This window comes from Salvelinus alpinus, chromosome 9, assembly GCF_045679555.1.
Source record: "Salvelinus alpinus chromosome 9, SLU_Salpinus.1, whole genome shotgun sequence".
NCBI classification, from domain to species: Eukaryota; Metazoa; Chordata; class Actinopteri; order Salmoniformes; family Salmonidae; genus Salvelinus; species Salvelinus alpinus.
Genome location: NC_092094.1, coordinates 46338105 through 46350109, shown reverse-complemented (window position 1 = coordinate 46350109; position 12005 = coordinate 46338105). Strand labels below are relative to the sequence as shown.

The 12005-nt window shown below is 42.3% G+C and overlaps 1 protein-coding gene across 4 annotated transcripts in view; it reads left to right on the top strand.

The window, feature by feature from the left end:
- The first annotated feature begins 322 nt into the window (after window positions 1-322).
- LOC139530214 (non-muscle caldesmon-like) overlaps window positions 323-12005 on the top strand; it is a 65775-nt gene continuing 54092 nt past the window's right edge. For all 4 annotated transcript variants that reach the window (XM_071326418.1, XM_071326420.1, XM_071326419.1 and 1 more), the window contains exon 1: window positions 323-732. In XM_071326418.1, the coding sequence (XP_071182519.1) occupies window positions 674-732 (59 nt within the window). In that variant the 5' untranslated portion in view covers window positions 323-673. The remainder of the gene's footprint in view (window positions 733-12005) is intronic.

The following is a 12005-nucleotide window of genomic DNA, read 5'->3' as shown; positions in this document are numbered from 1 at the left end:
GCAAATTAAACAATTAAATTAGTATGAATTAAACAATACCTACTCAATATTGCTATTGATTGTTAGTAATTCCAGGACCATTAAGTGTTGTTTGTGTTCAAACAGTTATATCTTTATTGTTTTTCTTAATCTTATCTAATCTGAGTGAAACTTGAGATCTGGGAAGTGCATAGGCTGGGCAACAGACAGAGAGACAGGGGGGTGTTAGGGGTCTGGATTAGAGAAGTCTGGGTTATCGTTTTACACCTCCCCCAGGGAAAGCCACATGACCCTGCAGAAGGGAGGTAAAAAGATGTTGGGCCACGTTCTGAGCACTCAATGAGAAACACATGTAGGAGAGAGGGAGAGGAGGAGGAGGGGAGGTGGGCAGTGACTAAAGCCTGTCTCTGTGAGAGGAAAGAGAGTGCTGCTCTGAACGCTCCTCACATTTTCAACAGGCTGCGCAGGGGACAGGATCTAAGAGAACAGGAATCCCTGTGTGTGTGTGTCTGTGTGTGTGTATAAGAGGAGTGAATGAGTGAAAAAGGAGTACATAAATCTGTCTTATAGAAACCTCCACGCTGGACATTGGGCTCAGGACTGGAAGATACAGAGAGGTTATTCTGAGGAAGAAGAGGAGCTACACTGTCAAATTTTTTATCTGATTAAAAGGGGAAGAAGAGGAGAAAGGGACATGTCACGTGCAATCCCGAGAAGAAACACCAGCAAGCAAGGTTTGCAGAACCTCTTGAAGTGAGTAAAAATATGAATACAGTTTTTGGAGTACAAATAGATTGAATAGAGAAAGAAAGTTAAGTATGCTGTTTATCAGAAGGGAAGAGCTAGAGAAAATGATAAAGAAAAGGTATGCTAGACTCTGGTAAATTGAGTCATAGTGCTATATTATTTTACAGGCAGCATGCTAGAGTAAATTGAGTTGTGGCTCCAGCCCCTTCCTCAAGCTCTTTGTTCTGTGGACACAAGGCAGCAATCAGGTTAATAGTTACTGTGACTGAGGCACAGGTACTGTGTGGCCAAAACAGCACACAACTCAAACACACGAAGCAGCTGGATAATTCAAGACCAAATGCTGTATACTAATCTATGAATGGTCTTCAATTACAGCTGCGTTGGTGTTCCACGTATGGACGTGAGTCAGAACCTGTCCTCATTTAACTCAGATCAGCCTTTCTTGGCTGAAGAAAACTGCTGCATTAATTTGTCTAAAATCCATATTTCATTAAAAAATACACTGAACGGTTCGATATACTGCATAATATTCTCCATGTGTTAAACCATGTGTCCATATATCCCCAGTTCTGGCTAGCCTCTCCTTAGTAAACATGTTTGTCTGATTGGGCACCAGAGGGAAGGATCAGTGTACTGTACTGTAGATGTGGGTCAGAGATCAGAGATCAGATCACACAGCAGCATACACAAAGCGTCTCAGAGTAGGAGTACCGATCAAGGATCAGTTTTGCCTTTTAAATCACGTGTCTTTTAAATCATAATGACTAAGAGGGGGGACCTGATCCTAAATCAGTACTCTTATTCTGAGACGCTTTATAAATACAGGCCCTGGGCTTTCTCCTGCTGCTCTGATTACAGGAAGGGTTATTCAATGACCATTGCCCTGGGTCTTATCACTGTTGACACAACCTGGACAGGGACCAAAGCAGAGGGCCACTCTGTCACCAGAGACAGACCTTTTCATCAGCCCTCCTGACTGGGTTGTTTATTGTTCCTTTAGGAGGCTTGGAGGGTGGTGGAGGAGAGAGAGAGAGAGAAGTGGAGAGAGAGAGAGGGAGGGACAGAGAGAGGGAAGAAAAGAGAGATAAAGAGAAAGATTATGAGAGAGGTGCCCAAGGCTTTCTCTTCTGACTGCAGCTGAGGGAAATTCGGGCAGTGAGCTGTGTCAGAAGTGACGGGTGACATGGGCAGCGCGATTGTGAAAGAGGCTGCTTATGGGTGGTGGCATGTTAGGTCTTTTTCCTTATTTTTTTCATTCCTCCAGCATTGCTCTGTGGGAGAAAGCAGGTAGTGAAAGAACAGTGTAGGTACTCTGTAAACTCTCAAAATGAAGGGGGGTAGAGCATGGCACTTGCAACGCCAGGGTTGTAGGTTTGATTCCCAAGGGGGACCAGTACGAAACAATTCTGCATAAGAGCATCTGCTAAATGACTGTAAATGGACATAACATGAGACATGAAAATAACATTGATTCCATCTAAAGAGAACCAATTCAGTCTCATTAACTAACAGTCTTATTTACTTCCCAGTTTGAAGGAACACAGAACACCGTTTGGGAAAGGAACCTTAAGACACTTCAACCATTATGATCAACAAAAGAATAAGTGAACGAGAGTGAATGAGTGCTGCGTTCAGTCTTCAATGAAAATACAATCCTTTTGTTTTGATTGTGTAATCAGAGTTTTCCAGTTTTGTCAATGGGAGAGGAGAGGCAGGCTTGAGGACTTCAGGTGGAGCAGAGCAGGTGTGGTTTGTCAAACAGCTGAGAGTTGAGGCTTAGGCTGCTCCGAGGGTGTGGAATACAAGATACATTTTTGTGGGTATTTTTTCAGTGCTGCCAAAACGATCTTTTTCTCGCACACTCACACACTTGTCTCTCACACACTTGTCCCTTTGAAATGCTCTGCCAGTTGCTTTGACATGCCAATGAGAACGCTGTTTATCTTGAGGCACGGTGTTAAAGATGTGATTAACATCCAAAGATAACAGGTTTCAAACTGGTGTCGTCCCACAGCTTTTTGATGAACCTGATTATGGCTGTGTGTATGTGTGCGCGCGTGTGTGATACCTTTTACTAGCCTTCTTGTTTACTCTGATGTTGCCATTTCTGAGTTAGGATGTTTTTACACATATCATACTGTAGGCATAATTCTACAAAATGTATGAGGGGAGGTGCCACTGGGCACAGATGTCAGTTCAAGTTTTAATTTACATTTGATTGAGTTGTCAACTAATGTGAATTCAACATGAAATCAAACATTTGAAACATGTCATTGTATTTTGGTTTAAAGTTCCCAAAATTCCTTTACATTGATGACATTCTGCAAATTTTGGGTATGAGTTAACAGAACATGAACTTTTAAAAGTGAGGGCAGTGGTGGAAAAAGTACTCAATTGTCATACTTGAGTAAAAGTAAAGATACCTTAATAGAAAATGACTCAAGTAAAAGTGAAAGTCACCCAGGAAAATATTACTTGAGTTAAAAGTCAAAGTATCTGGTCTCAAATGTACTTAAGTACAGTGGTGGAAAAAGTACTCAATTGTCATACTTGAGTAAAAGTAAAAAGTAAAAGTAAATGCTATACATCAAATTCCATATTTTAAGCAAACCAGATGCCAAACAGAGACACATTCCCATACTCAGAGGCAGTAGGGATGACAATGCATTATATTGATAGGTGCATAAATTGGACCATATTGCTGTCCTGCCTGAGCATTTGAAATGTAGTACTTTCGGGTGTAGGGGAACATTTCTGGGAGTAAAAAGTACATATTTTCTTTAGGAATGTAGTGGAGTAAAAGCAAAAGTTGTCAAAAATATAAATAATAAAGTAAAATAGATATACTCCCCCAAAAAATGACTTAAGTAGTACTTTAAGTATTTTACTTATGTACTTTACACCACTGAGTGAGGGAACCGTTAGGAGGGGAGTAGAATGCTCTTCAAAATATGTGTTTAGGGAACAGTCATAAACACTACAGCCAGGCCAGGGAGTGCATCAGAGCTGTGTCCCAAGAAGCACTTGGGCTAATCCTCAGTGCAGATGGTGGAGAGAGATGGATGACATCAGCTTCAGACAGACACTCCTCCATCCCATCCCTTCCTTAGAAAGTGTCTGATTATGCCGAACCTCTCATCCGCTTGTCTAAAGGTTCTGTTGCCTCAGATATACTATCAAATGAGTCCCATCCCCATCCCATCATTAGAAGGTGTCTGACAATGCCAAACCCTTGTAGTCTTTTGGAAGTGTTTTTGCATTTTTTACAGATTTTCACCCCCGCAACGAAAGTATGGTTTTCAGTTTGTTCATGAACCCTCATCATCTTGTCTAAATGTTATGTTGTCTCAGATTTACTATCAAGTGAGAAAGAGATATTGATGTTAGAAGCCAAACAAACTCAACGTTTAGTCTTATTACTGGTAAAAAGCACTCTTACACTAAGCAATGAAACTGCCCTCTCAGAAAAATAACTTGACATAAGCGTAGCTTGGCTAGCTGCGCTTGTGTCATAGAGATGTTTCTGAGATTGTTTCCATTTTTGTTCTGTTTGTTTTTGTCTGTATTGACACGCCACTCTTTGAGGGACCAGATGAGGCCTCTAAACACGTTTTATCTCATGTTGTAACATTCATTTGAATGGGTCAAGAAAAGCATGTTGGTCTGTTTTGAATGAAGTGAGAGAGGGACAGAGCGAGTGAGGGCGCCTCCTCTGATAGATACATAAACTATCAAATCCCACACAGTGAGATAAGATGAAATGCAAATGGTTTCACCAGAGCTGCTCATTGGACAGCTTTATCATGGTATTCCATGCAGTTGAGAAATTACGTGCGCATATACAGTTCCAGTCAAAAGTTTGGGTTTTTATTTTTACACTATTTTTTACATTGTAGAATAATAGTGAAGACATCAAAACTTAGAAATAGCACATATGGAATTGTGTAGTAACCAAAAAAGTGTTAAACAAATCAAAATATATTTTAGATTCTTCAAAGTAGACACCCTTTGCCGTAATGACAGCTTTGCATTCTCCCAACAAACTTTATAATTTTTTTACGTTTCACCATTATTTAACCAGGTAGGCCAGTTGAGAACAAGTTCTCATTTACAACTGCGACCTGGCCAAGATAAAACAAGCAGTGCGAAAAAAACAACAACACAGAGTTACATATAAAAAAACTTTGTCAATATCACAATAGAAAAGAAAAATTGAAAAATAGAAAAATCTATGTACAGTGTGTGTAAATGTAGAAGAGTAGGGAGGTAAGGCAATAAATAGGCCATAGAGGCGAAATAATTACAATTTAGCATTAATACTGGAGTAACAGACGTGCAGATGATGACGTGCAAGTAGAGATACTGGGGTGCAAAAGAGCAAGAGGGTAAGTAATAATATGGGGATGAGGTAGTTGGGTGTGCTATTTACAGATTGGCTGTGTACAGGTACTGTGATCGTAAGCTGCTCTGACAGCTGATGCTTAAAGCTTCAGAAATTTTTGCAATTCGTTGACCAGTGCAATATACCTGCTGGAGCGCATGCTACGAGTGGGTGTTACTTTGGTGACCAGTGAGCTGAGATAAGGCGGGGCTTTACCTAGCAAAGATTATAGATGACATTATAGATGACCTGGAGCCAGTGGGTTTCGCAACTGATATGTAGTGAGGGCCAGCCAACGAGAGCATACAGGTCGCAGTGGTGGGTAGTATATGGGGCTTTGGTGACAAAACGGATGGCACTGTGATAGACTACATCCAGTACATCACAGTAGTCACCTGGAATGAGGTAGTCACCTGGAATGTTTTTCCAACAGTCTTGAAGGAGTTCCCACATATGCTGCGCACTTGTTGGCTGTTTTTCCTTCACTCTGCGGTCCAACTCATCCCAAACCATCTCAATTGTGTTGAGGTCTGGTAATTGTGGAGCCCAGGTCATCTGATGCAGCACTCCATCACTCTCCTTCTTTGTAAAATAGCCCTTACAGAGCCTGTAGGTGTGTTGGTTCATTTTCCTGCTGAAAACAAAATGATAGTCCCACTAAGTGCAAACCAAATGGGATGGCCTATCGTTGCAGAATTCTGTGGTAGCCATGCTGGTTGTGTGCCTTGAATTCTAAATATTCACAGACAGTGTCACCAGCAAAGCACTCCCACACCATCACACCTCCTCCTCCAGGCTTCATGGTGGGAACCACACATGCAAAGATCATCCTTTCACCTACTCTGCGTCTCTCACAAAGACACGGCTGTTGGAACCAAAAATCTCACATTTTGGACTCATCAGACCAAAGGACAGATTTCCACTGGTCAAATATCCATTGCTCGTGTTTCTTGGCCCAAGCAAGTATCTTCTTCTTATTGGTGTCCTTTAGTAGTGGTTTCTTTGCCGCAATTCAACCACGAAGGCCTGATTCACACAGTCTCTGAACAGTTGATGTTGAGATGTGTCTTTTACTTGAACTCTGTGAAGCATTTATTTGGACTGTAATTTCTGAGGCTGGTAACTCAAATTAATGTATCCTCTGCAGCAGAGGTAACTCTGGGTGTTTCTTTCCTGTGGCGGTCCTCATGAGAGCCAGTTTCATCACAGCGCTTGATGGTTTTTGTGACTGCACTTGAAGAAACTTTCAAAGTTCTTGAATTGTTCCCTGATTGACTGACCTTCATGTCTTAAAGTAATGATGGACTGTTCTTTCTCTTTGCTTATTTGAGCTGTTCTTGCCATAATATGGACTTGGTATTTTACCAAATAGAGCTATCTTCTGTATACCACCCCTATCTTGTCACAGCACAACTGAATGTCTCAAACTCATTAACACTTTTTTTGGTTATTACATGATTCCATATGTGTTATTGCATTGTATTGATGTTGATACAATGTACATTGATACAATGTAGAAAATAGTAAAAAAGAAAGAAAAACCCTTGAATGAGTAGGTCCGTCCAAACTTTTGACCAAATAAGAATACGAACAAAGTAAATTACATTATAATAGAATACAGGAATACAGGAACACACAATTTAAAATACAATATTTACACGAATATTGGGGAAGGGGGGATGGGGGCAAATGTATCAATTGAGCAGTATAATAAGAGTCTGGTAGCAACAGTTGTGGTGTGTGCTAAGGTGAGGAGAATCAGAGCAGGTGGTAAGTCCAGTTCAAGTGTTCAGTAGTCTTATGGCTTGTAGATAGGAACTGTCTCTGAGCCTCTTGGTATACGACCTCATGCGCCGTCACCTTTTGCCTGACGGTAAGGGAGAGAACAGCTTGTGGCTGGGGTGCGTGGGGTTCTTGTTGATGCTGCGTGGCTTCCTCAGGCATTGTTTCAAGTAGATGCCCTGGGTGGGTGGAAGCACGGTCCTAGTGATGTACTGGGCTGTCTTCACCACCCGCTGGAGGGCATTACGGTCGTGGATGGAGCAATTCCCGTACCAGGCCATGTTGCAACCGGTCAGGATGCTCTCGATGGTGCAGCAGCAGTATTTGGAGAGAACCCGGGGTGGCATGCCGAATTTCTTCAGCCGCCTTAGGAAGTAGAGACACTGTTGCACCCTCTTGACAAGAGTGGTGGTGTTGTGGTGATGTGGATGCCAAGGAACTTGAAACTCGTGACTCTCTCTACTACAGTCCCATTGATATGGATCGGGGCATGTTCCCTCCTCTGCTTCCTGAAGTCAACAATCAACTGCTTTGTTTTGCTGACGTTGAAGAAGAGTTTGTTGTCCTGACACCACAATGCCAGTAAACTTACCATCTCCCTGTAGGCTGACTCGTCGTTTGGTTATCATGCCTACAACCGTGGTGTCATCAGAAAACTTGATGGAGTTGGGGTCATGCAAAGGCATGCAGTCATGGGTGAACAGAGAGTACAGCAGAGGACTGAGGACACACCCCTGGGGGGCTCTGATGTTAATAGTCAGTGTGGAGGAGGTGTTGTTGCCATTTCTCACGGCCTATGGTCTGCCTGTCAGGGAGTCCAGGGTCCAGTTGCAGAGGGTGGTGTCCAGACCCAGGGCTCTGAGCTTGGAGGGAACAATAGTGTTGGATACTGAACTGTAGTCAATGACCAGCATTCTCACATAGGTGTTCCCCTTGTCCAGATGTGTTAAAAGCCGTGTGAATAGCGATGGAAATGGCATATTCCGTGGATTTGCTGGAGAGGTAGGAAAATTGGAATGGGTCTAGTGTGGCTGGCATCCTGGCATTAATGTGGGCCATGACCAGCCTCTCAAAGCACTTCATGATGACCGAGGTGAGCGTGACGGGGCGCTAGTCATTTGGGCATGTCACCTTGTTTTTCTTGGACACCAGGATGATGGTGGTCTCCTTAAATCAGTAGGGGACTAGAGCCTGGGACAGGGACAGGTTGAATATGTTCAAGAAGATGCCCGCAAAGAAGACGCCCGCCAGCTAGTCAGCACACACTCTGAGGACACGACCAGGGATGCCAACTGGGCCAGCGGCTTTGTGAGTATTCACTCTTTTGAGAGTTTTCCTCACATCAGCCTTGGAGAGCGAAAACACCTGGTTGTCCAGTGCAGCGAGAGTCTTCCTGGATGGATTGGTATTTTCTGCCTCGAAGCTAGCGTAGAATGAGTCAAGCTCGTCTGGGAGGGAGGCTTCGGTGGGAACCTCACAGCTGGATTTTCCTTTGTAGTCTGTGATAGTCTGTAGTCCTTGCCACATGTAACATGAGTCTGAGTTGTCGAACATCAATTCAAGTTTGAGTCTGTATTGTCTTTTTGCACCCCTAATGGATTTGCGGTGCTCGGACCTGCTTGCCTTGTTTGCGTGGTGCACCACCGAGTCATCTGGGTTCCCAGATGTAGTAAATTCGCTGTGCTCCTCTCATTTCGTAACTTGTTTAACCACTTCTTGGAAAATGTATCTCTTCAGTATCGTCAACAACATGATTTTGTGTCTAGCTGATGTAATGGCCTCCACACAGTAACTGTTCTAACTTGTTTCATGACAACCATGAGATCATTATGGAAAGGTTTCCCAGCACCCCCTCCTCAGTGTCTTTTATCAGGGGATGTTATTATTTAGTAATTCAGCGAGTAAACAACGTAACTTATTTTGTTAAACATGTGCTATTAACCTTTCTAATTTACGCTAATAACGACTTTGTTTGTGAAATGCTTACTTTGTTACCTAATGCATCTGTAGTCAAGTATTACTTTACTACTTACAACGGTCAAGCAAACAGTGTGTTTATGTACAAATTTTACACAACAGCAGGAATATATGTTCCTGTCCTCCTCTGATCTCTGGTCTCTGGGTGGCCAGTCTGATTCTTTAACAGCCAGGTGTCAAACCTAACATGGGAGTCAGAAATTAGGGAATGAATTACCAGAGGGGTTCACATTTTGCTCTGCGGGTTAAGGTTGTTGGTGGCCTATGCTCCAGGAGGCGTTAAAGCCCTCTGGCAGTTCCTGTTACGGGGTCTAGTTAATAGGTAATCAACTAGCTGTTTTGTTATCCAGACCCCGCATGTAGGGACTTGTACAATACTTGAACATGACTATTGAACTTGACCTTCATGTCTGTTTTAATTAATTATTCTAACATATCATACTAAAACATGGGATCAGAAGTGGCTCGAAAGCCACGCACTTGTTATTTTTGTAGCTATGTACAGTATAGGTTTAGTTACATTCCATATTCAAAGAAACACCGTTGTCTAATGCTAATGTTAAATACACCACAGCATAGTGATCACCTTGTTGTTAGCTGGCTAGCTAGCATCACCACTTACCTCGTTGACTGAAGGCAAAGATATCTCCTATTCCATCGCCGTGGCAGTAAACAATCAATCTCCAAAACCTAAAAAATATTTTACAAGGTTAGTCTCATTGAGATTAACAATCTCTTTTACAAGAGAGACCTGACCACAAATGTTGCGTACACGGTCCACAAAGTTGCATACACATTTACAACATAAAAAACAAAGCAATACAGTTTTTAAAACATCAATTTACACAATGAACAGCAAGATGGTTTAGGAAAGTGTGGCGCAACTAGGGGTCAAAACATTCACAGACCACCACTTAATTTTCCACCATAGTGTTTAACCTAGCTTCAAACTAATTGAAAGCAATTTCATCTGACAGAGCTGAGTCTGGACAATACCAAAGGCAGACTGCAGTTCTTCAAAGGCCTCATTCAGTAATGAAGCACAACAACTGTGTCATTAGCATAAAATTAGCATTTGACACAATTCTATCAACAATATTAATATAGATATAGGGGTGGCAGGTAGCCTAGTGGTTAGAGTGTTGAGCCAGTAAGCAAAAGGTTCCAGGATCAAATCCCTGAGCTGACAAGGTAAAAATCTGTTGTTAACCCACTGTTCCCTGGTAGGCCGTCATTGTAAATAAGAATTTGTTCTTAACTGACTTGCCTAGTTAAAAAGGTTAAAAAAATAGGTAATAAACAACATTAGTCCAAGAACAGAGCACTATTGCTCTCCCTTCTGGATAGTTAACATAACAGATGACTTGACATCAAACTGGACACACCGAAGTTCTTTCCTGCAATGCAAGCTGGACAAAGAAAGTAGCTTCATGAATACCTTCTGGACCCCTTGGAGTCGGAAACGCTGGCTCAAGCTCCTGTTTGTTGTGGTGCCTGAGGTATATCAACGCAAGCAGCACAAGTTACTGGCTCAAAGCCATTGAACCAGTCGCTGATGATATCCTGATTGTAGGCTACAGTGACACGACGAACAAGCAGAATGCAACCAAGATGTGAAGCTTCTAGCACTGATAGAGCACTGCCAACTGTCACGCTGGTATAAAGGATTTGGAGACAGGCGCAGGAATACACAATAGGGGTTTTTAATACACCCAAAACAAACACGTATACAAAAACACTGGGCTGTACACAAACAAAAGAGTGAGGGTAAACCTTGTTGAACAATATGGGACGATACCCGTAATACAAAATATATAAAGCATGCAGCATAACAGCTTCACCAACGCATAGGTACTCACACCACCAACGGACTTGGGAAAAATAACCGACAAAGACAGAGGGAACAGAGGGCACATATATAACATACTAATCAGGGGAAATGGGAACCAGGTGTGTGTAATCAGACAAGACAGTCCGGGGTTGATGATAATGAATCCTGTTCAGTAAAGCCTAGAAAGCCAGTGACGTAGACCTCCGGATCTGGTGAACAGAATGAGCATCAGTACCGGGGGGATCCGTGACACTGACCAGTTAAGGTGCGCCTTGGCCTTCTAGAAACTATAATTCAAAGTGAAAGACACTTCCATTGCCACATTCTCTCAGCCAAAGCCCTGCAGCCGGACAAAGAGAAAGTAAGAGTGATCCTCATTATGCCAAACCCGACTGATGCAAAAGGAGAGCAGCATCTTATCAGCTTTGAATACTATCTCGTTCATGCCACAACTGTCAGCAGTCTGTGAGCCTCTACAACGACTGCTGGACGACTGCTATCCAAACACGAGGCTGCGGTGCAAGAGATTAACTTCTCTAGGGTAGGGCCAGTATTTTGACATCCGGATGAAAAGCATGCTCAAAGTAAACTGCCTGTTACTCAGGCCCAGAAGCTAGGATATGCATATAAGTCCCTCTTTATATCCCAAAAACTCTTTATATCCCCAAAAAGTTTTGTTGGCGTGTTTTGTTCAGTCATCCACTTGCTCAAAGGCGACAAAACATGCAGACGAATACATCCTAATAGTACCGGTAAAGTTCGTCGAAACATGTCAAACGATGTTTATAATTAATCCTCAGGTTGTCAATTGTCTAAATAATCAATAATATTTCAACCGGACAATAGCTTATTCAATAGAAAGGGAAAACAACGAAGTGCGCACACTCGGTCACGCGCGCAAACCAGCAGTGCATGATTCTACAGTCCACTGACAGAAAGGTCTCATTCTTCTTCATTTTTCAGAAAACAAGTCTGAAACAATGTCTAAAGACTGTTGACATCTAGTGGAAGCCATAGGAACTGCAATCTGGGTCCTAACCCATTAGATACTCTATAGGCATTCAATTGAAAATACCATATAAAAAAAATCCCACTTCCTGGATGGATTTTTCTCAGGTTTTCGCCTGCCATATCAGTTCTGTTATACACAGACACTATTTTAACAGTTTTGGAAATTATAGTGTTTTCTATCCAAATCTACCAATTATATGCATATCCTACTTTTACTTTGGGCACGCTTCTCATCCAGACGTAAAAATACTGCCCTCAAGCCATAAGAAGTTTTAAGGTCGCTACACACTTTAC